Raw genomic sequence first — 27,999 nt, forward strand, 5'->3', positions numbered from 1 at the left:
TGAGGGGAGAGAGTTGATGCATTTGAATGATCTGCACATTGATCAGGGCATCAAAAGAATCATAACCATACATAGACTTTAATAGCATGCTGGAAAAGAGAATAGTCACTAAAAAAATAAGTTATTTTACATTTAAATACAAATACCATTTATATTTTTTTTCATGTACATAATATTGAAATATATATGAAAACATTATTTTACCTGCATTTGTGTGTCTACATTTAAGCTCAAATTGACTAATGTGGTCTCTTGCAGTTGCTATGATCCAATGCCACGACCCATGATGGCCTTCTTTGTGTTTTTCTCTGGTCTGAACAGGATTATGTAACATTTAGGTCCAAACAGCGCCACCAAGAGGCCGGAGCTGGAGGCCAGGACGGCAAAAACCTCTACTGCATCAGCATATTTGCCTGGTGAGTTGATGTAAGCAGGGATAAAGGCCACCCACACTGCACAGAAAATCAACATGCTGAAAGTGATGAGTTTGGCCTCATTGAAACTGTCTGGAAGATTCCTTGCTAGAAAAGCTAACAAACAACTGAGGACAGCCAGTAAACCAATATAACCAAGTAAAACTGCAAAACCAACTGTGGACCCAACTGCACACTCATAAACTATCTTGTCACTGTGATACTGGGTGTTTTTATGAGGCACTGGTGAAGCAGAGACAAGCCAGACAGTGCAGATTGCTGCTTGAACAGAAGTCAGAACCAGAACTGTCCCTCTCTGCTGCACAGCACCAAACCACTTCAGACTGGACTCACCTCCTGGCTTGGAGGCCCTGAACACAGCCAGAACCACCATGGTTTTCACCAGGATACATGAGACACAAAGCACAAAGCTGATGCCAAATGCTGCATGTCTTAGTTGACAAGTCCATAATCTGGGTCGTCCAATGAAGAGCAACGAGCAGAGGAAACACAACTTCAGCGACGCCAAGAGAAGAAAACTGAGTTCTGAATTGTTGGCACGAACTATAGGTGTGCTGTGATGATGGATGAAGATGCCCAGAACAACAACACAGATACATGTGCCCAACAGTGAGGTGGTTGTCAAGCAGATACCCAGAGGCTCATGGTAGGAGAGGAACTCTGTTTTCTTAGGAACACAGTGGTCACGCTGGGGGCTGGACCAGAAATCTTCTGGACAACTGGTGCACTCCATGGAGTCTGAGAAAAGAGGGTGATGAGATACATGTTTATACAACATCTCTGAACTCTGGTGTTAAAAAGATTACACTCACCAGTTGTATTGCTGATCTTTCCCTCAGAACAAGGGACACAGTCAAAACAACACTCAGGTTCCCCCTTCTTTCTGGCCATGCGGGTACCTGGAGGACAACTGTCACTGCACACTGACCGAGGAGGCTGTGTGGAGAAACATCAGTGTCTGTTAGACTCATCTATAACGATTAAGGGAAAGAGATGGTCATCTGAAAAAGTAAGAAGTTACCTGTTTGGATTCAAAGTTCCAGAAGATTTTGTCTTCATCCAGTGTGAGTTCTTCACCTTTGAAGGCTGACCTCTTAACCTCACCCACTCTCTGAACTTTAGTTCTTCCATCAGGGAGCCACACCCAGTTCATGATGTCATATACAGGTAAGGCATCGCCATTTTCATCAAATGACACTTGATCACCACTTGATGTGGTGAAGTTGACATTTTCCATGTAATACATTATCTATGAAAATCCAGATTAGGGACAAAGGGGGGAAAAAACATTTGAAGTACACTGCTTTCTATAAGAGAAATTCGGTCACCAAAACATTTTGGCCGAAACAGGATATTGTGATGACGCATGCAAAAACTGCGGCCAGCACACGCCTGTCTATTCCCGCTAAGAGTCTGTCCAAGATCAGTTTGAACACCAATAAAACGATATTGCTGTTCCACTGCACTAATAGGTGCAGTGGAACAGCACCTATTAAATGCTGGAAAGTCTCTTTGCGCAAAAGCTAAACTTGGCTTCATACGGTGCTGATTATGAACTCCCCGCGACATTTACTTAACACCGGAGAACATTCTCTCTCTTTGAGCAGTTAACTAAAGAGATCAGCTCATCTGATGCATCTGTGGCAGATGTTATTCCATTAATTGCAGCAGTAAAGCGTCTTCTACACAAAGGTTGATATTAGGGAGTGAAAACAGTAAGTGCGCTGTCCGTCAAAACGTTTTACTGAGATCAACTCGGATCCCCTGCACTCCATCACGACTGTACTCAGTCCTCTTCATAAAGATCATTACTTGGATGTGGGGATAAAACAGCGTGTAGAGAAATTATCCAGGCTGCGTTGGATACGGAGAGTTCCAACATGGAAATGCATTTTCATGTTGAACACCTTGCCACCTTTTAAGGGTAGGTGCCTGGATGTTAGGATGGGCAGGAGATTCCACATGGGAAGGAACCAGTGTCCTTCAGTTTGTTCAGACCCTGGCCGGATATCATGATCTTCGTCTATTTCATGTCACGTCCCTTGCATTCCATGCCTGACTTCCAAGCCCTCAATGCATTCTTCCAGGGAGTCTGCGATGACTACCAGGTCATCAGTGTAAAGGAGCTCCCAGGGTACCCTGGTGTGGATTTCACGGGACAGAGCTTCTAGGACAAGAATGAACAGCAGGGACTGAGGACCGATCCTTAATGCACCCCCACTCCAACACCAAACTCCTCGCTGTATTGTCCGTTGACGTGTGCACGGCTCCTGACATGGCCTGGATCACCTTCACAGTCCACTCCTCAACACCAAGACTTCTCAGTGCCCACCACAGTACCCTTCTGGGAACTCGGTCAAAGGCCTTCTCTCGATCCACAAAGGCAAAGTAAAGACGTATATTTGCAGCAATGAACTTCTTGTAGCTGACGCACAATGAATATGGCATCAGTGGTGCCTCTACCAGGCACAAAGGCAAACTGAAGATTGTCAATGTTCACCATCTTACGGATAGCTGAGTCCAACACGCGTTTCAGTACCTTCATGACGTGAACCGTGAGCTTTTGGCCCCTCTAGTTGCCCAGTCTAAGGCTTCACCTTTCCCCTTGTAGAGGTTGAGGAGGAAGCTCTTCTCCCACAGTGCAGAAAAAAAGACTTATTTGCCTGCACCAGATGAGGGGCATGTACCCTCGTTGTCTGAAACGTTTGATGAAATCCTCCTAAATATTTTCATAAATTCTTAATTGATTTATTCTTTGAAGCATGAATATTGATCTATATATCTATATATATATTTGCAATGCCTTGACTTTAGTGAGGTAATTACACACAGTCCCAGCCATGACAACAGAATTAGATGACAAAACAATGATACAAAATTGGCATAATTTCTTTCTGTGTTTCGGTTTCAGTATTCGGCCAAGCGTTTTGTGATTGATAGTTTTAGGTTTAAGCCAACAATTTTCATGTTGGTTCCACCCTATTTTCACTCTATAAAGAATACCAGAGGTGGGCTCCATCCATCCATATTCTATGGCTTTATCCTCCACATGAGGGTCACGGGGGGCTCTGGTGCCAGCTGACATAGATCTAAAGGCAGGTCACACCCTGGACATGTCACCAGTCCATCACAGGGTCACATAGAGACAAACAACCATCCACTCACATCTATGGTCAATTTTGAGTGTCCAATTTGCCTAATTCCAGAAGTAGAATTTTGTCTATAATACATTTCACACTCCAAATGATATATGAAGAATTAAAGGGGACAACAATTCCAGGAATGTAGCGCATTTTGACATGACAATGAGTGCGGAAGTCAACATTGCGTGTTTTATCTCATGTACTTAGACTGAGGAGGACCACAAAAACATGAGTGAGTCATCTTTTTTCACATTTTAAAGACTGATAGGGCCTCCAGAGTACCAAATATAAAAGGATTTAAATGATTAAAAAGTTGATTTTGCATAATATGTCATATGCATCACTCGTGTAGAGTTGAGTGTAAACTGATATCTCACCTGCCATGGCTCCAGTCTTTGTAAATGAGCACAGGTGTTGTTGCTGAAAGGTCCTCTCCCTGGCTCACACTGCAGCATTTCATCAAGAGCATACGCCAGAGCGTACACAGCCTTATACACATTATACTCTAGCCTGAGGTCTGAAACATCCAGGAAATCATTCTCCACATTCTTTATAACTTCCTGTCCAGTGCATAATTCTCCTCCAGCTTCCACCCAGCCTGCTGGAGGTGGTGCAAATCTACACTGAAATGTGTGTTCCCAAAACTGATTCACCTGCAATGAAGTTCATTTTAAATGAATGCCAGTTTATTATTTTCTCAAATCAGAAGGAAATTCTCACCAGGCTGTTTCCATCTGTGTTGTTGTGATGTAGGTCAGGGCGTATTTGTAACAGGAAGTCTCTGAGTCCTGGTATTTCTCCTCGACGGATGGAGATGCCCAGTGTTCCACTCAGGTACGGCATGAGGTGAGGAGTCTGGAGTACATCAGCTGATGACCAGGCTTCACTGGCAATCCACTGCAGGCCTGTCACATTCTGCCTCACCACCTGGACATTGCATCATCACATGTATATGAATTCATACTTAGTACATACCAGTAAAGTATAATATAGTTTTGGTCCTACATCTCTTTCAGGACTGACCTCTTTCATGAGGTTAATCATTTGACTTTTATGTGCAAACACAATCACCACCCGAGCTGTAGATTTCCTCATCACATCCACTATTCTCCTTAGTTCAGCAGGGTCATCACCCCGGGGCAAAATCTCTGTGTAAGCCAGACAACCTCCACCAGCTGGACCCAGATCAGAGTGAAAGGATCGGGCAGCGTGGACTCCATAATCACTAGAACTGATGAGCAGACCTGCCCAAGTCCAACCAAAGTGTTTTAGAATCTGAATCATAGCATTCACCTATGTGGACACAGAGCAGAGGGATTAGTGCACAGGCTGGAATCATCTTTACTAGAAATCCTGCTCAACAGATTCATCAAAGACTCATAATCACTGTCTTTAAGTGTTGTATATCTGACACCACACAACTCTGTCAATGAGACATATAACATAACTGATGACACACTCTTTTCTTTTTGTAGATATATTTTAACCTGAAAAGCATCACTTGGGATCGTCCTAAAGAAAGAAGGAAACTTCTGTCGATCACTCAGGCAGGAACATGTGGCAAAATAACTCACCTGCAAAACAATTCAGACTTTCTTTCATTCAACATTGTAAAAATTATTTTAACGTGATTGTTATATTCATGCATTTAATTTATTTCAACTTACCAGAGGCACACTGTACAAACCTAAGACTGTGGATATGGCAATAGAACTTGTAGAAGAAGGATCTCCCACAATCCCTAGGACTGGAGGAGTTCCTACACAGTTCTCCTCTAATGTAACTTGCTCTTCTTGACCACTGACTAAGGTCAGTGCTGCACGGAATCCAATTCCTAGTTGGACACAGTTATCATACAGACTGTATCCCAGAGTCACATTAGGCAGCAGGTTTGACTTTCTGTTGATCTCATCAATAGCAAAGGCCATGGTCTGAGCATGTCTCAATCCTATAATATCAAAACTAACAACATAACACAAGGGTTTACTAATAATTATAATAATAATTAAAAAAAAGTTAAATAGGTACAATACAAAGCTACATGTTTCACAACTACATGTTATGAATTCAGTCAGATAAATAGTTCAAACATAACACAATGTAGAGGAAAACTTAACATGACTTAAATGGTATATATAAACTATACTATATATATATATATATATATATATATATATATATATATATATATATATATATATATATACATATATACTAGGGTACTGTATATGTATATGTATATGTATATGTATACGCACACTGAGTATTTCACATTAATCACACATACAGTCTATTATACTTTCGTTTCATCAGCTTTGTGCTGTTTCCCTCACAGACTCACCCGTAGCAGTCAGACTTTTGTGGCTCTGAGGTAAAAGACAGGTCAGGATCAGCTGAAATGAAATTAACTGTAAAAAGTCCACCGAGAATCACATCTCCAGGTTTGTGCATCGCATTTAAATGAAACTGTCCCTTTAACTGACAAGAGGAGGAATAAAGAGAGGAGGACACAGCAATGGAGAAGCAGAAATACAACATTAGGAAGAGGAGACTGCTGTCTAATGCCCTCATGACTTTGCTTTGACTCATCTCCTTTTCTGAGTGCAGTCTTATCACAATATCAACACATTTTATTGGTTTGCAACATGTTGATTCATTTTGTAACACCACCCATCAGTGCAGAGGAGGAAGTGAAGCTGTAGGGGCAGGGTCCAAAATAAATCTCAACTGACTTTGTAGACATTTTTATTCATTATTATTTGAGCTTTGGTATTTTACAGCTTTTGATGTTCGATTGTAGAAATTATAAAATTTAAAGCCACAGCACAGAACATTCCCACTTCTTCCCTGACCCTCTTTTTGGAGTCCCTGCTCGAAAATGACATGCCCAAACTAAATAGAGTAAATCTCTGCAGTTACAAGCTCTATGTGAATTATCTTGGTATCAAAATAAAGATAACACTTTCCAGAGTGTGTCAGAGTAAATGTACATGGAACACAGCATAAGTGAAGGATTTTTTTTCTCTCGCCTAAAAAAATGTTGTATTTTAAAGGGAAATATCACCTTTAAAATATGCAGCAGGAGCTTAAAAACACATGGAGGTCATGTAACAACATGTGGACATGAGCTGTGCAAAGTCGGATGCTGTTGAAATGAAGCAGAGTGAAATTACAGAGGTTTTATTAAAGAGATGTCTAGGCGTTCTCACTTTTGGCACAGCTTGGCACCATCTGTGCCATTTGAGATTTCTTAGGTACCAAAATATTAAAAACCCATTTAATTTGACTTATATGTCACCACAGGTCTAAAAAGAACTTGTTTTTAAAACAACTTACAAACAACTTAATCGATGCTTCCTGTGCGGTGCGTAATAACAACTCTGTGACTCTGCAGCGTCTTCAGTTACGCAGCGCCATAGCTCTGGCTTACCTTGGTCAATTAGGGTGATTGACAGCTCATTTTAAACATCTAAACCGGTAGAATCAGACCCCGGTCTCCAAATGCGTGTGAATCACTTCATTAGTGAGTCAAAAGGACGTAAATGCATTTGTGCGGACATTCACCTCTCTCTAATCAGAACGATCTAATGTCGCTCTGTAATGATCAATCAGAACGGGATTTGTTCCCAAAGCATGCTGGAAAGTGTAGTTCTTCATTAGAAGTGGTTTTGTTTTGATGGAAATAACTTGTTTTGATAAACAGCAAAGGTAAGACAACATTTCTGCCTGTATTTCTTGAAAGTCAGTTGTTTTACTCTTATTTGGGGCCTGGATCCGTGAATCTTGGTCGAAGAGTGATAAAAATGGTACCACTGGAATCTGTGGGGTCTCCACTGTCCAGCTGACACATGTTTTTTTTGTTTACATAATCACGGTTGCCCCCGGAAGAAGAGGTTAATAACAGAATTGACTGAAAATCAATATGTGACCCGCCACGGACCAAGCGAGAACAAGTCGGCAAAGCGCAAAACAAGTTGAAGTTTTGAAGGAGCCACTACATGCTTCAAATCACAGTATTGTGGGTCTTAAAACCATAAACTTTATGTTTTGATTAAGGTTGTTTTATCTCTGTGAATCACTCCTAGTTTGGGTGTGGTGATCTCACATTCCAGAGCTTTTGTTGCTTTTTCAGCCAATCAGCTGACGATCACGGAGAATACACATGGCTAATTAATATGCGCGTACAGCGAGAGAGGGAGGGGGAGAGCGAGAGAGTCTGGAAAGTTCCAGCAGTTACTTGTGTGTGCAGTGCAGTGCGAAATTAAATCGTGATTATCATCAAAGCAGTCATCATCAAAGCTTTGTTTGACAAAGGAAGGCAAAGAAAACCGGAGAATAAGTCAGCTGTGGCTGAGCTTCTTCACAAGGACAGAGAAAGCATAATGTGTGGACTGACATTTTAAGCTAGCGATCTTTATGCTAACGTGTTAGCAGACTTCATCGTCACAAAAACAAATAAACAGATGGATTATTCAGCGGCTGAAAGAGAGCAGGACAGACACAGTAGTTGTCTGAGATGATGACGTGACGCCAGCACCGCTCTATCTCCTATCTCATTGGACATTTGGAGGCGAACAGATGTAAAACTGCGACGAAAAGGAAGCACACCCGGACCTCTTATCTGATCGGAGGCACTGAAGTCTGCCGGAATACCTTTCAGTTTCTTATGGGGTGAGTTTTCATTAACGTTGTTAATCTATGTTATGTTAGTATTCATTCAAAGTCACATACAGACGCACATAGGGACGCTGTCTTTTAATAATCTACTGTGTGTTTCAGAACGCCGTTTGGCTACATTGTTATTAGCTATGCTTGCTAGCTTGCTTAGCTCGCTAGCTCGGCACTGTATTCTTACAATGAGAATGATGCATTATGTTGCCATAACGGTTATTAGCTATACCAGAGATTGGCTAGCTCACTATTGGTGTGTTAAAAATAATACGCACTTCGAAACTTGTGTTCGGTTAGATGAGTGTATTATAAGTCGTTAGAGGAGCATGTCACGGCCCTCTTTGAGATTTTGTACACCCGCAGGTTCAGTTCAACTCCTGTGTTCTAAACCTAACATGCATTGAATGATGTGTGAATGCCACACCTTTGCATGCATGAATCACACATGATTAACACAATGTGTGGTGAATGTGTTAATTACACGTGCATTCATGCACATAAAGGTGTGGCATTCACACATAATTCAAGCAATACTACTGATCTATCTATACTGATTCAGTGATAATGTGCCTGTTAACACGAACCATGATCTGAAACAAGTATTTTTTTATTTTTTTTTCCAGAATCCTGGGCATAAGGATTGGCATGTGAAGTTGCTGCCAACCCATGTGTCCAAGGCCTCAGTGGGGCGTCTATACATGGACGGCTAAGGCTCTTGGTATGTGTAAAAATTATATATTATATATATTTCTATACAATAGTGCAATATGTAATGGAATGGAATGGAATGGTATGGAAAAGTAAAATAATTATTTTCATTGTGGTTCTTGCTGTAAACAGATAGTGGAACACAGCTCTCCTGAAAGTCGCCTCTATACTCCGCAGCTTGTTGGAACGGCACATGGCAGAGTGATAGTAAAGACCCACGACTGGCAGGCACATCTGAGTCCCTACTTTCGAAAGCTCCCACAGATCAAGAGTTATCAGCACTTTAGGTATTTATATTCAAACTTCTGCATTTTATAAATAAATCATGAATGGACATAATAGTGTTCCATGTGAACAGTGAGCCATACATCATCTCTGAAAACGTGTCTTCCTTAACCACGACCTCAACCTTCATACAAAAATCACGGTCGTTCTTTCTACCCTCCTCTATGGCTCTGAGGTGTGGGTCCTGTACAGAAGCGACATCAAAAAGCTGGAGCGTTTTCAACAGCAGAAACTCTGTGCTATCCTGAAGGTCAAATGGCAAGATCTCGTCACAAATGAAACTGTCCTTCTCCAAGCCAAGCTCCTTAGCATTGAGACTACCATGGCACGATACCGCCTCCACTGGGCAGGACACGTCAGGAGAATGCCCGCAACCCGCCTCCCCCGCCTCCCCCGCCAGATCTTGTTCTCGCAACTTGAACATGGCACAAGATCCCGAGGAGCCCCGAAATGTCAGTTTCTCAAACAACTGAAGGCCACTCTCCTTCATCTGTCTTTATATGTAATGCTGAGGAGCTGCTGAGGAGCTGCTAAGGCGAGAGAATTGATGCATCTGAATGATCTACACATTGAGCAGGGCATCAAAAGAATCATAACCATACATAGACTTTAATAGCATGATGGAAAAGAGAATAGTCATAGTTATTTTACATTTAAATACAATTACCATTTATTATTTTTTTCATGTACATAATATTGAAATTTATATGAAAACATTATTTTAGCTGCATTTGTGTGTGTACATTTTAGCTAGAATTGACTAATGTGGTCTCTTGCAGTTGCTATGATCCAATGCCACGACCCATGATGGCCTTCTTTGTGTTTTTCTCTGGTCTGAACAGGATTATGTAACATTTAGGTCCAAACAGCGCCACCAAGAGGCCGGAGCTGGAGGCCAGGATGGCAAAAACCTCCACTGCATCAGCATATTTGCCTGGTGAGTTGATGTAAGCAGGGATAAAGGCCACCCACACTGCACAGAAGATCAACATGCTGAAAGTGATGAGTTTGGCCTCATTAAAACTGTCTGGAAGATTCCTTGCTAGAAAAGCTAACAAACAACTGAGGACAGCCAGTAAACCAATATAACCAAGTAAAACTGCAAAACCAACTGTGGACCCAACTGCACACTCATAAACTATCTTGTCACTGTGATACTGGGTGTTTTTATGAGGCACTGGTGAAGCAGACGCAAGCCAGACAGTGCAGATTGCTGCTTGAACAGAAGTCAGAACCAGAACTGTTCCTCTCTGCTGCACAGCACCAAACCACTTCAGACTGGACTCACCTCCTGGTTTGGAGGCCCTGAACACAGCCAGAACCACCATGGTTTTCACCAGGATACATGAGACACAAAGCACAAAGCTGATGCCAAAGGCTGCATGTCTTAGTTGGCAAGTCCATAATCTGGGTCGTCCAATGAAGAGCAACGAGCAGAGGAAACACAATTTGAGCGACAGCAGGAGAAGAAAACTGAGTTCTGAATTGTTGACACGAACTATAGGTGTGCTGTGATGATGGATGAAGATGCCCAGAACAACAGCACAGATACATGTGCCCAACAGTGAAGTGGTTGTCAAGCAGATACCCAGCGGCTCATGGTAGGAGAGGAACTCTGTTTTCTTAAGAACACAGTGGTCACGCTGGGGGCTGGACCAGAAATCTTCTGGACAACTGGTGCACTCCATGGAGTCTGAGAAAAGAGGGTGATGAGATACATGTTTATACAACATCTCTGAACTGTGGTGTTTAAAAGATTACACTCACCAGTTGTATTGCTGATCTTTCCCTCAGAACAAAGGACACAGTCAAAACAACACTCAGGTTCCCCCTTCTTTCTGGCCATGCGGGTACCTGGAGGACAACTCTCACTGCACACTGACCGAGGAGGCTGTGTGGAGAAACATCAGTGTCTGTTAGACTCATCTATAATGATTAAGGGAAAGAGATGGTCATCTGAAAAAGTAAGAAGTTACCTGTTTGGATTCAAAGTTCCAGAAGATTTTGTCTTCATCCAGTGTGAGTTCTTCACCTTTGAAGGCTGACCTCTTAAACTCACCCACTCCTTGAACTTTAGTCCTTCCATCAGGGAGCCACACCCAGTTCATGATGTCATATACAGGTAAGGCATCACCATTTTCATCAAATGACACCTGATCACCAAATGTTGTGGTGTAGCTGACTTTTTCCATGTAATACATTATCTATGAAAATCCAGATTAGGGGAAAAATCATTTAAAGTAGACTGCTTTCTATTCGAGATGCATCGGAAATTTGGCCACCAAAACATTTTGGCCGAAAATGGGTATTGTGATGACTGCGGCCAGCACGCGCCTGTCTATTCCAGCTTAGAGTCTGTCCAAGATCAGTTTGAACACCAATAAAACAATTGCAATAAGATGTGAGTACACGGTGTGAGCACCTATTTAATGCTGGAAAGTCTCTTTGCGCGAAAGCTAAACTTGGCTTCATATGGTGCTGATTATGAGCTTCCCGCAACATTCACTTCACACCAGAGAACAATCTCTCTCTTTGGCGTCTAAAGCGTCTTCTACACAAAGGTTGAGACCAGAGAGTGCAACAATAAGTGCGCTGTCTGTCAAAACGTTTTACTGAGATCTACTCGGATCCTCTGCACTTCATAGCGACTGTACTCGAGGGGATAAAACAGTGTGTAGAGAAATGATCCAGGCTGCGTTGGATACGGAGAGCCTGCTAGGAGATGGAGAGGAGTACAGCGCTGGAGCAGTAGTAGTAGTAGTAGTACCCAGTATTTGATTATACTGCTGCGGAGGTCCCTGACACAGGGGTAGGCAGCAGTCGGCTAGTATTCACACTATGTTTCGAGGCGGCTCTGTCCAGTGGGTCCACACTGGTGAGGCTGCACACTTTGGTGTCCCTCTTGATGCACTCTATCCAGTTTTTCCTTGGTCTACCACGACCTCTGTTGCTTGGCAACTGCAATTTGGTGATGGCGTTGATGCAGCTGCTGGCTTGTTCAACATGCCCGTACCACCGGAGTTGGCACTGATCGCAGCACTGAAGTGATGTTTTCAACACCTAGTCTTGCAAGTAGGGTAGCCGAAGGGGTCACATCAATCTATTCATCTATTGATGGATCTGTCTTTGTGGCGCAATCGCTAGAGGTCCAAGGTGGCTGGGGCCCAACTTTCACTCCCATGTAGCATATCTGAACGTATGCAGGAGTTGAACACCTTGCCACGGGTTTCTGAAGGGTAGGTGCCTGGATGTTAGGATGGGCAGGAGATCCTTAAATCTGACAGTGGCGGCAAGCTCACATCCGCCACCAGCACAGAGCATGTCCCAGAGGTAACAGAAGCTGGCTTCCACGTCCAGCACCACCTCGTCCACTGTGACTTGTGTTGTAGGGCGACCATCTTGTGGTTTGGCTTGGGAAGGAACCAGTATCTCAGTTTGTTCAGACCCTGGCCAGATATTATGATCTTAGTCTTTTTCATGTTAACCCGTAAGCCCTTGCGTTCCATTCCCGACTTCCAAGCCTTCAACCTTGCGATGCATTCTTCCAGGGAGTCTGCGATGATTATCAGGTCAAAGGTGTAAGGGAACTCTCAGGGTCGCTTTATTGTCCGTTGATGCGCACATGGCTCCTGACATGGCCTGGATCAACTTCACAGTCCACTCCTCAACACCAAGACTTCTCAGTGCCCACCACAGTACCCTTCTGGGAACTCGGTCAAAGGCCTTCTCTTGATCCACAAAGGCAAAGTAAAAATGTATATTTACAGCAATGAACTTCTTGTAGCTGACACACAATGAATATGGCATCAGTGGTGCCTATACCAGGCACGAAGGCAAATTGAAGATCGTCAATGTTCACCATTTTATGGATGGCTGAGTCCAACACGTGTTCCAGTACCTTCATGACGTGAACCGTGAGCTTGTGGCCCCTATAGTTTCCCCAAGGCCTCACCTTTCCCCTTGTAGAGGTTGAGGAGGAAGCTCTTCTCCCACAGTGCAGAAAAAAAGGCTTGTTTGCCTGCCCCAGATGAGGGGCATGTACCCTCATTGTCTGATATGTTTGATGAAATCCTCCTAAATATTTTCATAAATTCTTAATTGATTTATTCTTTGAAGCATGAATATTAATCTATATATATAATTGCAATGCCTTGACTTTAGTAAAGTACACACAGTCCCAGCCATAACAACAGAATTAGATGAAAAAACAATGATACAGCATAATTTCTTTATGTGATTTGGTTTTCGGCCGGTGTTTGTGTTTTGTCAATAACAGTTTTAGGTTTCGGACAACAATTTTCATTTCGGTGCATCCCTACTTTCTATACACTAAATTTCACTGTATAAAGAATACCCGAAGTAGGATCCATCCATCCATATTCTACAGCTTTATCCACCACATGAGGGTCACGGGGGGCTCTGGTGCCAGTCCCAGCTGACATAGATCTAAAGGCAGGTCACACCCTGGACAGGTCACCAGTCCATCACAGGGTCACATAGAGACAAACAACCATCCACTCACACCTATGGTCAATTTTGAGTGTCCAATTTGCCTAATCCCAGAAGTAGAAATTGGTCTATAATTTCCATTATCCAACACTTCACACTCCAAATAAAATATGAAAGAATTGAGTGAAATGTAGAGTTGAGTGCAAAGTGATATCTCACCTGCCATGGCTCCAGTCTTTGTAAATGAGCACAGGTGTTGTTGCTGAAAGGTCCTCTCCCTGGCTCACACTGCAGCATGTCATCAAGAGCATACGCCAGAGCGTACACAGCCTTATACACATTATACTCTGACCTGAGGTCTGAAACATCCACCAATTCATTCTCCAAATTCTCTATAACTTCCTGTCCAGTACATAATTCTCCTCCAGCTTCCACCCAACCTGCTGGAGGTGGTGCAAATCTACACTGAAATGTGTGTTCCCAAAACTGATTCACCTGCAATGTAGTTCATCTTAAATTCATTACAGTGTTTATATATTTTTTCCGAAAAATACAAGATCAGAGGGAAATTCTCACCATGCTGTTTCCATCTGTGTTGTTGTGATGTAGATCAGGACGTATTTGTAACAGGAAGTCTCTGAGTCCTGGTATTTCTCCTCGATGGATGGCGATGCCCAGTGTTCCACTCAGATACGGCATGAAGTGAGGAGTATGAAGTAAAGTGCTTGATGACCAGGCTTCACTGGCAATCCACTGCAGGCCTGTCACATTCTGCCTCACCACCTGTACATTATATTATAACATGAATTCATACTTTCATACCAATAAAATATAATCTATAATCTGTAATCTATAATCTCATTCCACAGTTGATGTCACACACACAAACCTAGAGTTGGACCAGGATTACGGTTAAATTTGAATTTGTCTTGGTAATCTTACTCTTAAACATTAGCAGCAGCTTTAACAAATGACATGTGAAATAGAATTCATGAAATCTGTTTTATTTAAAGGCTAAATTGTTTTTGCTACATATTTTTTTCAGGACTGACCTCTTCCATGAGGTCATTCATGAGATTATTTGCAAACACAATCACCACCTGAGCTGTAGATTTTCTCATCACATCCACTATTCTCCTCACTTCAGCAGGGTCATCACCCCAGGGCAAAATCTCTGTGTAAGCCAGACAACCTCCACCAGCTGGACCCAGATCAGAGTGAAAGGATCGGGCAGCGTGGATTCCATAATCATTACCACTGATGAGCAGACCTGTCCAAGTCCAACCATAGTGTTTTAGAATCTGAATCATAACATTCACCTATGTGGACACAGAGCAGAGGGATTAGTGCACAGGCTGGAATCATCTTTACTAGAAATCCTGCTCAACAGGTTCATCAAAGACTCATAATCACTGTCTTTAAGTGTTGTATATCTGACACCACACAACTCTGTCAATGAAACATATAACATGACTGGTGACACACTCTTTTCTTTTTGTAGATATATTTTCACCTGAAAAGCATCACTTGGGATCGTCCTAAAGAAAGAAGGAAACTTCTGTCGATCACTCAGGCAGGAACATGTGGCAGAATAACTCACCTGCAAAACAACACACCATGTATCCTTAAAAGTCCTGCTGACTCTTAACTTTCTAATGTTTAACACTTCATGTTGCAGCTTCATTTAAATTTCAAACTGTGATCACATTGCAAGACATAAAAACTTACCAGAGGCATTCTGTGCAAACCTAAGACCTTCGAGATGGCAATAGAACTTGCAGAGGAAGCATCTCCCACAATCCCTAGGACTGGAGGAGTTCCTACACAGTTCTCCTCTAATGTAACTTGCTCTTCTTGACCACTGACTAAGGTCAATGCTGCACCAAATCCAATTCCTAGCTGGTAGCAGTTATCATACAGACTGTATCCCAGAGTCACATTAGGCAGCAGGTTTGACTTTCTGTTGATCTCATCAATAGCAAAGGCCATGGTCTGAGCATGTCTGAATCCTTTAACAGTAAAACTAACAACATAACACAAGTGTTTACAATCAAATAGTAACAGTACAAAGCTACATGTTTCTCCACTGAGTTAAAGTTAAAACATCATAACAAAATGTGAAGGCTATTATTTATTATATATATGTGTATATACACAAACATACATACATATATGTATGTGTTTATACACACTAAGTATTTTACATTAATCACACATACAGTCTTTCAACTTTCTTTTCATCAGCTTTGTGCTGTTTCCCTCACAGACTCACCCGTAGCAGTCAGACTTCTGTGGCTCTGAGGTAAAAGACAGGTCAGGATCAGCTGAAATTAAGTTGATTATAAAAAGTCCACCTAGAATCACATCTCCAGGTTTGTGCATCCCATTTAAATGAAACTGTCCCTTTAACTGACAAGAGGAGGAATAAAGAGAGGAGGACACAGCAGAGGAGAAGCAGAAATACAACATTAGGAAGAGGAGACTGCTGTCTAAAAATGCCCTCATGACTTTGCTTTGACTCATCTCCTTTTCTGAGTGCAGTCTTATTACAATATCAACACATTTTATTGATTTGCAACATGTTGATTCAACTTGTAACACCACCCATCAGTGCAGAGGAGGAAGTGAAGCTGTAGGGGCAGGGCCCAAAATAAATCCCAACCGACTTTGTAGACATTTTTATTAATTATTATTAATTATTATTTGACCTTTGGTATTTTAAAACTTTTAATGTTCGATTTTAGAGATTATAAAATTAAAAGCCACAGCACAGAACATTAATAACAGCGTTTATTAAAAATCACAGTATTGCTGCAGTGGAGGACGATGGAGGACGCAGGTGTGGGGGACACAGCTGGCTGCATGGACCACCGACTACCTCACCAACAGGCCGCAGTATGTGAGGCGGCCATCTGCAGCATCGGGGCGCCTCAGGGGATGGTGCTCTCACCGTTCCTCTTCTCCCTCTACACCTCGGACTACACCTACAACTCCAGCAGCTGTCACCTCCAGAAGTTCTCCGATGACTCAGCCATTATTGGCTGTGTGTCTGGGGGGACGAGCTGGAGTACAGGTCGGTCATCAAGGACTTTGTGGACTGGTGTGAGAGCAGCTTCCTGTGCTTGAACACTGGAAAGACGAGGGAGATGGTGATTGACTTCAGGAAAAAGACCCCACCACACTCACCGGTGAGCATCCAGGGCTCGGACATTGAGCTGGTGGACAGCTTCAAGTACCTGGTTGTTCACCTCAATAACAAACTGAACTGAAACACTCACATCGACGCCCTATACAAGAAGGGTCAAAGTCGCCTCCACCTCCTGAGGAGACTGAGGTCCTTCCGTGTGTGCAGACCTCTACTACGGACTTTTTATGACTCTGGGGTGGCCTCTGCCATCCACTGCGCTGTGGTTTGCTGGGGAGCAGGCAGCACGGACAGGGACAGAAAGAAATTGAACAGGCAGGTCAGGAGGGCTGGCTCTGTCCTGGGCCGCTCGCTGGTCTCGGTGGAGGAGGTGGGACAGAGGAGGACATTATCCAGACTGTCCTCCATCATCGTCCTCCACCAAGGTGAATTTCCCATTCCTTGGGTTGGGAGAGAGAGCTCCAGCACTGGTTGCTGGAATCTGCCTCGCGTCTCCATCTCCTCCCTCATCTTCATCATCGTCTGCTGGTGGGAGCGGGACATTTCACTCCTTACAAATGTTGTGCAGTATTGCACATGCCATAATGATACGGCACACTCTGCCTGGACTGGCCAATCCCTCTCTCCACCACACTTCTTGTGCTTTTGTGTGCCCTGAGACAAGAATAAACCCTCCTATTAAACCATATATTTATATAAACATTTTTTTTGTTTTATTTAAAACAATAAGGCATTTTGTCGGGCTTACCCGTTATAGTTCATTTGGGCTTGTGTCTCTGGCACCTGAAAAGGGGTAAGAAGCCAGCGACGTAAAGGATATCCTTTATCCCCAATTAGGTGACACCCAGGTGGCACAATGTGCCTCTCAAAAAGCTGCTTCTGGCCACTTTCACTTAGTATCCGTTCTTCATGGGTGGACCCAGGCCACTTGGGTAACACATCACATCCAAGATGTTATAGTCTGCATCAAACACTACTTGCGTGCTGATGCTGTGGTACCTCTGTCTGTTAACATACACACTCTCGTCCACACTTGGAGCAATGATCATTACATGTGTACCATCGACAGGGAAGCCAGCTACCTGCATGAATGCAGTTTGCTTCTTCTGAATTATCTGGGGTGTAGTTGGGAAGTCAATGAAATGCATGACGAGGTGTAGAGTAGTAAGGGCTATTATTGTTTCCATAACAATTCTGAAATTGATGGTTGTGATGGCCCCAAATCATCAAAACAAAAACAATATGCGCTCTGTCTAAGCGATACCAGCTGCTCTTCATCATACATAGCCAGGACATCCTACCGCTTCCGGAATGTTCGGGCACGTCTCTCTCTCCTCAGTGCCATCCCCTGCTGGCAACTCCTAACCACTTAGGACACCTCTGGAGGTCTCTAGAATATCTGGGAGAGTAGGAGTGATTCTTAGACTTAAGAAAGTTGATAAACCAGCAGCGGAACGTCAGTGGCACGGTCGCCGCAGCGCTATTGATAGGTAGCAGTTCTATTTTTCGCCCGTCATGCTCAACAGAGCAGATCGCACCAGACAGCAAGTCCAACACAGAATCAAAGTAAAACACTTCCGCCCCCCTTTCAAAATAAAACACAATACGCAGGTCATACAGCCTGTCTCAACTTCACATCAACATTGAGTCGTAATCGGTGCTACCAGGTCAACAGTCAATTAATCAGACCGTCTCGGAGAGTCATAATGTACGACGAGAGACTGACTGTTGAAGTGGAGAAACATAAAATCATTTATGACACCAGATCAACAGTTCTTCCACGTCGGAGAATGAAAAGAAGCTGTTGTTGTTTCCTTTATACACACAGTCTATCGCGGGATCTCACAAACTCGCGTCCGTTCAGGATTATCACGTCATCTTCTGCGAATACCGCTGGCTCCCACGGCACAGCTGTGCTGCCTTAACGCACCCGGTGTTGATTGACGCGGGGCAGAGGACGAAGCAAAACCGCGCCGCTGTAGTTCCGCTGCTGTAACGCGCCTGGTGGAAATCCGGGGTAAGACGCTCGATAAATACGGCCCCAGAACTTCATCAACTCAAATGTCATTGTGACACAAACACAGATAAATGAATGACTATTTTATAGAATTGCTCTTTGAATGAAACCACCTTTACAACCTCAGCTGTTTCTAGTTTCAACATCTCAACATCAGCACAAATATATCACGACATCAGCATAAATATATCACGATAAAATACGAACATCAGTCTTCATGCAATCGTTCAATCCAATCAGAATTAAAATGACATTGAACTTCACTGTACTATTTGAATGTATTTAAAAATATATATATATTTTATGACTCAATACAAAAATACATAAGATCAGACAGAGAGCCAACAGTGTTAATGTGTGGTGCCACGACCCATGATGGCTTTCTTTTGTTTCTTTCTTGCCTTGCAATTATTATATGACTTTTGGTTCCAAACGGCGCCACCAAGAGGCCAAAACTGGAGGCCAGGAAGGCATTCCAGAGATGTTGCATGGTTCAGGTGTGGAGGCGAGATGGAGATGTGGAGGAGGTCAGAGAGATACGGAGGGGTGAGGTTGTTTGATGGCCTTGAAGGCATGCAGGAGGATTTTTAATTGCATTCTGAGATTGACCGGGATCCTTCAGTACAGAGATAAACAAGCTCCCAGCAGCAAGAGAACCTTCTCTGCCGATCTCCAAGCAGAGGCATCATTAGTCAAGTTAGCTCCAGCTAGCTAACTTTGTAAGGGGAAACCTGAACAAGAGACACCAGAATCACAGTCAACCAACTATAGTTCAAACAGACAGCACCTCAAAAGGACACTTCTTGCATCTTTTAAGGACTTAGCATAGCATCACACAATTTGCCAAAGAATAGACTTTATGAAATGTTGTATTGAGCTTACTCGCTTACACACAGTGTTATGTCGAGATTTAGGTTAATATGATGTTAGTGATGTCCATGCTTCTTAGCTCTCAGCTCTATCATCTAACCTGGCACCTCATCCTACAAAAGAGGCCCTTAAAGAAACACAGCAACAATCAAGACGTTATCTTTGATTCAGCCATCTTGTCGTAGGTTCCTTGTCAAGTTCCATCTTGATTTGTAGTTTACCTCTTCATTAAATATATGTGTATGTGCCTTGGTTTTGACATCACCTACCAGAGTTAAAAAATAGTGGTTAAAGAAAAATGTAAAGGAGAATTATTTACTTTTTTGAATCAATTTCTTTATTGCTTGTATTGTAATAAGAAAAAGAGCAGTGCTGACAGTTTTACTTTGTGGTGCCACGGCCCATGATGGCTTTCTTTGTGTTTCTCTCTGGTCTCAACAGGATTATATAACATTTAGGTCCAAACAGCGCCATCAAGAGGCCAAAACTGGAGGCCAGGATGGCAAAAACCTCCACTGCATCTGCATATTTGCCTGGTGAGCTGATGTAAGCAGGGACAAAGGCCACCCACACTGCACAGAAGATCAACATGCTGAAAGTGATGAGTTTGGCCTCATTGAAACTGTCTGGAAGATTCCTTGCTAGAAAAGCTAACAAACAACTGAGGACAGCCAGTAAACCAATATAACCAAGTAAAACTGCAAAACCAACTGTGGACCCAACTGCACACTCATAAACTATCTTGTCACTGTGATACTGGGTGTTTTTATGAGGCACTGGTGAAGCAGAGATAAGCCAGGCAGTGCAGATTGCTGCTTGAACAGAAGTCAGAACCAGAACTGTTCCTCTCTGCTGCACAGCACCAAACCACTTCAGACTGGACTCACCTCCTGGTTTGGAGGCCCTGAACACAGCCAGAACCACCATGGTTTTCACCAGGATACATGAGACACAAAGCACAAAGCTGATGCCAAATGCTGCATGTCTTAGTTGGCAAGTCCATAATCTGGGTCGTCCAATGAAGAGCAACGAGCAGAGGAAACAGAACTTCAAAGACACCAAGAGAAGAAAACTGAGTTCTGAATTGTTGGCACGAACTATAGGTGTGCTGTGATGAAGGATGAAGATGCCCAGAACAACAACACATACAAATGTGCCCAACAGTGAGGTGGTTGTCAAGCAGATACCCAGAGGCTCATGGTAGGAGAGGAACTCTGTTTTCTTAAGAACACAGTGGTCACGCTGGGGGCTGGACCAGAAATCTTCTGGACAACTGGTGCACTCCATGGAGTCTGAGAAAAGAGGGTGATGAGATACATGTTTATACAACATCTCTGAACTGTGGTGTTTAAAAGTTTGCACTCACCAGTTGTATTGCTGATCTTTCCCTCAGAACAAGGGACACAGTCAAAACAACACTCAGGTTCCCCCTTCTTTCTGGCCATGCGGGAACCTGGAGGACAACTCTCACTGCACACTGACCGAGGAGGCTGTGTGGAGAAATATCAGAATTTGTTTTTGGATATGATGAGGGATCCTCCATACTTTCGCATCTCCCGTGTCCACAGAGAAAGTTGCTATGACTTGGGGTTGTCTGGTTCAGAGGCTGAACAGGGACTAGTAGGCATGCAGCAAGGGGACAGGATGGTAGATGATTACTTCACTGACTTCCACACCAAAGCCAGTCTGAGTAACCAGAACTCTGCCAACCTGGTCGACACCTTCCTCCATGGCCTGTCAGAATATGCCAAATATGAGCTGGTCTCCCATGAGGTTCCCTCTACTTTCACACTGTCATTAAGCTGAATATCTGGATGACCTCCAAAACCTGGAAGGTACTGGTGAGCTCAACAAGGACACTACTCCCCATAACCAAAGACCACACCCCTGCGACTCCAATTGATGCTGTTGCCAATGCTTGCACCATTGACAAGGGTTTGGCTCAGCAGTTAGGGCTCCAGAAGCCTGGTTTGACAAGTCGGCCTCATCCACACAGTCCGCACAGTCAGGCACCAGACCACCCAGGTTCCAATGCTGCTGTCTGTCCAGCAACACCATTGAGAACATCTCGTTCTACATCTCTCCTTGCCTGTTGCTTCTCTTGAGTTATCCCTGGCTCCGCCGTCCTAAATCCCTACATTAACTGGGAGACCAGATACATCTGCTTTTGGGGAACATCCCATCAACAAACCTGATCCAAGCATGCCTCCTCGCAGCGCCACACTCACTCCACAGATTCTTAATCTGACATCTATTGTGTGGCTGTCCACCGAATCCTACAACTTCTGCCCATTTCTAGCAAAGCCATGGTCACCTCTCTGCCTCCTCATTGGCCCTACTCATGTGCCACTGACCTCCTTCCTGGCACCTCTCCCTCTAACTCCCTCTGTATTCCATGTCTGCCCCTGAAAGAGAGGCCATGGAGAACTATGTTAATGATTCAATGCCTGCATCAACAACAGCATCAAGAACCAACCGTACATAACTTTAAATGTACACCTTTAAATGTATGAAGCTATTGGTAAGGTTGGGTTCTCCTCCTTTTTTTCCCTGTGTTTCTTTCCTTTCCGTTTCTGTTTTCTGCTCAGTGAGCATGGCTGACCTATATCCTGAAGTTCCCCCTTAACATCACACCTGCAGTTTATCATCATATCAAGACTTCACTCCTGCTCTGCCCAAATATCCAGATCTCAGCTTCCAACTTCGCCCAAATCAATAGTTGTAGCATTGTCACTACACTTTGGGTGTCATCCTTTTGTGACAACCCACATTTGTTCCTGTTTCTCAGAATGGAAACACCAATTCTGTCACGTTCGTCAGGTCTTAAGTTATGTTCTGTTTTTTGTCTTGTCACATTTTGTCTCTGTGTCTGTGTTTCCTGTTCTATTTTTGTAATCCAATCCCTTTCCCTATCGTTCCAGCATTTCACTTCCTGGTCCCTGCTCCCTGCATGCCTGCCTGGTTCCCCCTGTGCACCATGTGCGATTGTCTGAACACGCCCCTGATTGTTTCCACCTGTGTGTAATTAGTTCACTCCCCTGTCAGTATATAACCCAGCCTGTTCCTCCCTTCTGTGCCAGTCTGTCTTCGAGCCTCTGTGTGTAGATTTCATTCCAGCGTTTTTCCTGTGTCCCTCCTCGTGTATGATCGTTGCCTGCCTTGATTTTGGATATTACCTTCTGCCTATCGGATTTGTACTGTTGCCTGGACTGCTTGACCTAACTGTGTACCGAACCTGTTTCTGGACTCCTTGCCACCCTGTGTACTGAACCTGTTTCTGGACTCCTTGTCACCCTGTGTACCGAACCTGTTTCTGGACTGCATTAAAGAACTGTGAACTCTCCTACCTTTGTTGTCGTGCATTTGGGTCCTATCCTGTCTGTATCCCCAGTCGTTACAAATTCTCTGTCAGAACTACTCATTACATTTCATTTAATCCACTGTTTGTGTAATGCCCCTGCTTGATTTAGTTGCTCCCCATTTATTTAGCAATACACTTTTCAAACTTGGTCTGTTTCATCTGCTTCTGTACCTTGGGTTGATAACTTTGCTGCCCTTTTAACACCTCAACTATTCACTTCATGATTCTGATTGCTTTTTGTATCTTGTGCTGGTTTTACTTTGTGTTAAGTGTCTCTTTAACCTCTTCTTCCCTGACCCTGTTCGAAAATGACATGCCCAAACTAAATTGAGTATATCTCTGCAATTGCCACTGTGTCAGAGTAAATGCAGATGGAACACCGCATAAATTAAGGATTTTTTTTCCTTGCCCTCAAAAACATTGCATTTTAAAGTAAATATCATCTTTAAAGCAGGGATATTATGGAAAAACACCTTTTTAATCATTGTATAACAGGGGAAAAAACACGCAATGTTGACTTCTGCAATCATTGCTACATCACAATGAGACATTCCTGAAATTGTTGTCTCAGGGAGCTCCGCTTTGTCCCTAAAAAACACGAGAGTGCAGGCGAGGGCGATAGTATCCGGAAGAGCAGAAGTCTGCAAAGTGTTCTATTCTTGGCTGCACAGTGCAGCACAGAGTTCTACACAAACTCCCAGCCTCAGAGGATTTACATTTTATATATGACGGCAATGTGCCGGCTGGAGTCAGCTGACGTAGTTCCCTGTGTCTCATTTGCATATTTAAAGACACAGAGTTCTACACAAACTCCCAGCCTCAGAGGATTTACATTTTATATATGACGGCAATGTGCCAGCTAGAGTCAGCTGATGTAGTTCCCTGTGTCTCATTTGCATATTTAAAGACACAGGCACTCAAAAGCGAGCGTTCTGAACAGGGCTGTTTTGGCAGGTGATTGAACTGCTGCTTCAAGGTATTTTGACCAAAGCATGTCACAGACATGTTTATTAGGACACCAGCGAACTAGGTTAACTTGTAGAAATAGGATATAATGTATCTCCTCTCTCACTTTTTTTTGTTTACATAATCATGCTGATTCTTTAGTGCCGCCTTTCTATGTTTACAGTGTTATTGTGTTTTTGGTTCCTGCTGGTTTGATCAATGGTCTTTTAACTGTGTTGGTCAACACAAGAATGATTTTATGAGCTTTTATTCGAGTTTCTTTTCTGTGGGTGTGCAGCATGTCCATGTTTCTTAAAGTTAGACATGGCTTTATGATGCGTTTGCTGCTACGTGCTTCGCTGCCCCCAGTAAGAGGTTAATGAACATCAGAAAACTAGCTGTTCAGCTTTGTTTATGGAACAGTCATTGTGAGGGCAATGCAATGTCCAGACTTTCCATTGACAAAAAAGAGGGTCAGTGTAATCTTGAATTAAAGCTTACTTACTTAACTTACAATTAAGAATTAACCTGTTTGGATTCAAAGTTCCAGAAGATTTTGTCTTCATCCAGTGTGAGTTCTTCACCTTTGAAGGCTGATCTCTTAACCTCACCCACTCTTTGAACTTTAGTCCTTCCATCAGGGAGCCACACCCAGTTCATGATGTCATACACAGGTAAGGCATCACCATTTTCATCAAATGACACTTGATCACCAAATGTTGTGGTGAAGTTGACTTTTTCCAAGTAATGCACAAGCTTTGGATAATAGAATCAGACATAGAGGGAAAACAAGACAAAAAAAAGATATCTATATATGTACATATATTATGCCCAGCAATAGTTTTGCTCAGCTGACCAACAGATTGACACTTTTTTTTACATATAATTTGTCCTTGTTGACCTAAAAGGAATTTGCTTTTGAGTCAAAGTGAGAGTTTGTACCAAAGTTGATAGAATTTGCAAATGATAATTGACAACTTGAAGACAATGCCTTTGGCTGCAGCTGTTACCAGTTCTAAGGAATGATTTGGTTGGATTTGGTTAGGATGGAATTAACATTTGTTTGATTATTTCAATTAAATCATTTCCTCGCATCAAACTACTATTGTATAGTTACACTTTGACTTGATATTACAATCCACTCTCCTGGCTGGACAGAGAACGTGAGATGCTTTTATTTATCAATCTATGAAGTTCTTAAAGTTTAATCCAATCATGAAGAAATACAAAAGATGTAATGTAGAGTTGATTATAAACTGTTATCTCACCTGCCATGGCTCCAGTCTTTGTAAATGAGCACAGGTGTTGTTGCTGAAAGGTCCTCTCCCTGGCTCACACTGCAGCATGTCATCAAGAGCATACGCCAGAGCGTACACAGCCTTATACACATTATACTCTGACCTGAGGTCTGAAACATCCAGGAAATCATTCTCCACATTCTTTCTAACTTCCTGTCCAGTACATAATTCTCCTCCAGCTTCCACCCAACCTGCTGGAGGTGGTGCAAATCTACACTGAAATGTGTGTTCCCAAAACTGATTCACCTGCAATGTAGTTCAACTTTAAATGAATGCCAGAATATTGCCAGTATGTTATTATAGTATATTATATAACTCTGACCATGCTGTTTCCATCTGTGTTGTTGTGATGTAGATCAGGACGTATTTGTAACAGGAAGTCTCTGAGTCCTGAAATTTCTCCTCGACGGATGGAGATGCCCAGTGTTCCACTCAGGTACGGCATGAAGTGAGGAGTCTGGAACAAATCAACTGATGTCCAGACTTCACTGGCAATCCACTGCAGGCCTCTCACATTCTGCCTCACCACCTGTACATTGTATTATAACTAGTTTATAAATTAACACTTCCATACCAGGAAAGTAAAATGTAGTTTCCACACTTCATGTCATTCACAAACCTGTATTGTATTACAGTCAAATTTGAATTTTTCCCAGGTAAAAGAAATCTTAATCTAAAACCATCCCAACAACAGCTTTAACTATTTAAAGGTGAAACATTCATGACATTTGTTTTTCAGAAGCTAAACGTTTTTTTTTGCAACACATCTCTTTGATGACTGACCTCTTTCATGAAGTTAATCGTGCGACTCTTATGTGCAAACACAATCACCACCCGAGCTGTAGATTTCCTCATCACATCCACTATTCTCCGTAGTTCAGCAGGGTCATCACCCTGAGACAAAATCTCTGTGTAAGCCAGACAACCTCCACCAGCTGGACCCAGATCAGAGTGAAAGGATCGGGCAGCGTGGACTCCATACTCATCATCACTGATGATCAGACCTGCCCAAGTCCAACCATAGTGTTTTAGAATCTGAATCATAGCATTCACCTATGTGGACACAGAGCAGAGGGATTAGTGCACAGGCTGGAATCATCTTTACTAGAAATCCTGCTCAACAGGTTCATCATAGACTCATAATCACTCTCTTTAAGTGTTATATATCTGTATATATATATATTGTATATCTGACACCACACAACTCTGTCAATGAAACATATAACATGACTGGTGACACACTCTTTTCTTTTTGTAGATACATTTTCACCTGAAAAGCATCACTCGGGATCGTCCTAAAGAAAGATGGAAACTTTTCTCTGTCACTCAGGCAGGAACATGTGGCAAAATAACTCACCTGCAAAGAGAGCAGACCACTTCTTGTAAAAAAGTTGTAATATTTTTAAATATATATGGTTGATAACTCAACTATCAGATCTCCATTAAATGAATAAATAAAATAATATTTTAATTAGTCACCGTTATGAAGGGGAAGACTTAAAAACTTACCATAGGCACTCTGTACAAACCTACGACTGTAGAAATGGCTATAGAATTTGAAGAGATAGGATCACCCACAATCCCTAGGACTGGAGGAGTTCCTACACAGTTCTCCTCTAATGTAACTTGCTCTTCTTGACCACTGACTAAGGTCAGTGCTGCATGAAATCCAATTCCTACTTGGACGCAGTTATCATACAGACTGTATCCCAGAGTCACATTAGGCAGCAGGTTTGACTTTCTGTTGATCTCATCAATAGCAAAGGCCATGGTCTGAGCATGTCTGAATTCCACCACACTAAAACTAACACAAACATAGACATGTTTTCTATTCCATTTACTTTATACAGTAACTATGTAAAGTTACATGTTTCACAACTATGGATACTGTCAGACTCACCCATAACAGGTAGGCAGCTGTGGCTCTGAGGTAAAAGTCAGGTCAGGATCAGTAGAAAAGAAGTGGTTTGCAAAAAGTCCACCTAGAATCACATCTCCAGTTTTGTGCATCCCATTTAGATTAAATTGTCCCTGTAACTGACAAGAGGAGGAATAAAGAGAGGAGGACACAGCAGAGAATAAGCAGCAGTACAACATTAGCAAGAGCAACTTGATATCTAAAAATACCCTCATGACTTTGCTCTGGTTCATCTCTTTACTGAGTTCAGTTACTACATCATCTTTTATTGACTTATGACAATGTTTATTCTTTCACATCACCTATCAGGGCAGAATAACAAGCTGTAGGGGCAGGTCCTCAGCAACGTCATGTGTTATTTAAATTTTTTTTTACCTTTCACTTGAGTTTAACATCAGTGTTTGTTGTTGTCCAGTATTTTAGTCACATGGATATGCTTTGTAAACTTTAATCCATGGGAAAATAGCCTAGCACAGTGAGAGTTTGTCGATTCCATCTCACCACAGATACAATGCAGAAAAAAAGGCCCTGCTGCCTTTTAAGACTCCCTATAAATGTATTTGAATTTGGGATTGTATTTATGTTATTGACAGGTTTAGATTGTATGTGGTCATTGCTATTGTACAACAAAGTGCCCCATAGAAATCATTAAATTACCTGAACCTTGAAAGGTTCCTCGTTCCTGTCAGTATGAGGGCAGAAGCTCAAACCTTGTCTTTGTCTCCCTCCCATCAGGGCCTTCATGGACGATATGA

General features: G+C 42.7%; 3 protein-coding genes across 3 annotated transcripts in view; all 3 read right to left on the reverse strand.

Annotated features, from left to right (window-relative positions):
- Positions 1 to 27,999, reverse strand: part of LOC310941034 (NACHT, LRR and PYD domains-containing protein 3-like) — a gene marked incomplete at both ends in the record, with an annotated part of 313,773 nt that overhangs the window by 131,116 nt on the left and 154,658 nt on the right. The gene's annotated exons all lie outside the window — the stretch shown is intronic.
- LOC310940542 (extracellular calcium-sensing receptor-like) lies at positions 262 to 27,988 on the reverse strand (the record flags this gene model as incomplete). Its single annotated transcript, XM_083905531.1, has 10 exons — positions 262 to 1,172; positions 1,247 to 1,370; positions 1,456 to 1,683; positions 3,955 to 4,230; positions 4,298 to 4,504; positions 4,601 to 4,870; positions 5,065 to 5,151; positions 5,245 to 5,539; positions 27,227 to 27,363; positions 27,902 to 27,988. The coding sequence occupies 10 exons, from the start codon at positions 27,986 to 27,988 to the stop codon at positions 262 to 264; spliced, it is 2,622 nt and encodes an 873-aa protein (XP_083761657.1).
- LOC310940543 (vomeronasal type-2 receptor 26-like) lies at positions 10,024 to 12,747 on the reverse strand (the record flags this gene model as incomplete). The annotated part of the gene is made up of 3 exons (XM_083905532.1): positions 10,024 to 10,934; positions 11,009 to 11,132; positions 12,541 to 12,747. The coding sequence occupies 3 exons, from the start codon at positions 12,745 to 12,747 to the stop codon at positions 10,024 to 10,026; spliced, it is 1,242 nt and encodes a 413-aa protein (XP_083761658.1).

Source organism: Microchirus variegatus, assembly GCF_963457635.1.
Source record: "Microchirus variegatus genome assembly, chromosome: 19".
Classification (NCBI taxonomy): Eukaryota; Metazoa; Chordata; class Actinopteri; order Pleuronectiformes; family Soleidae; genus Microchirus; species Microchirus variegatus.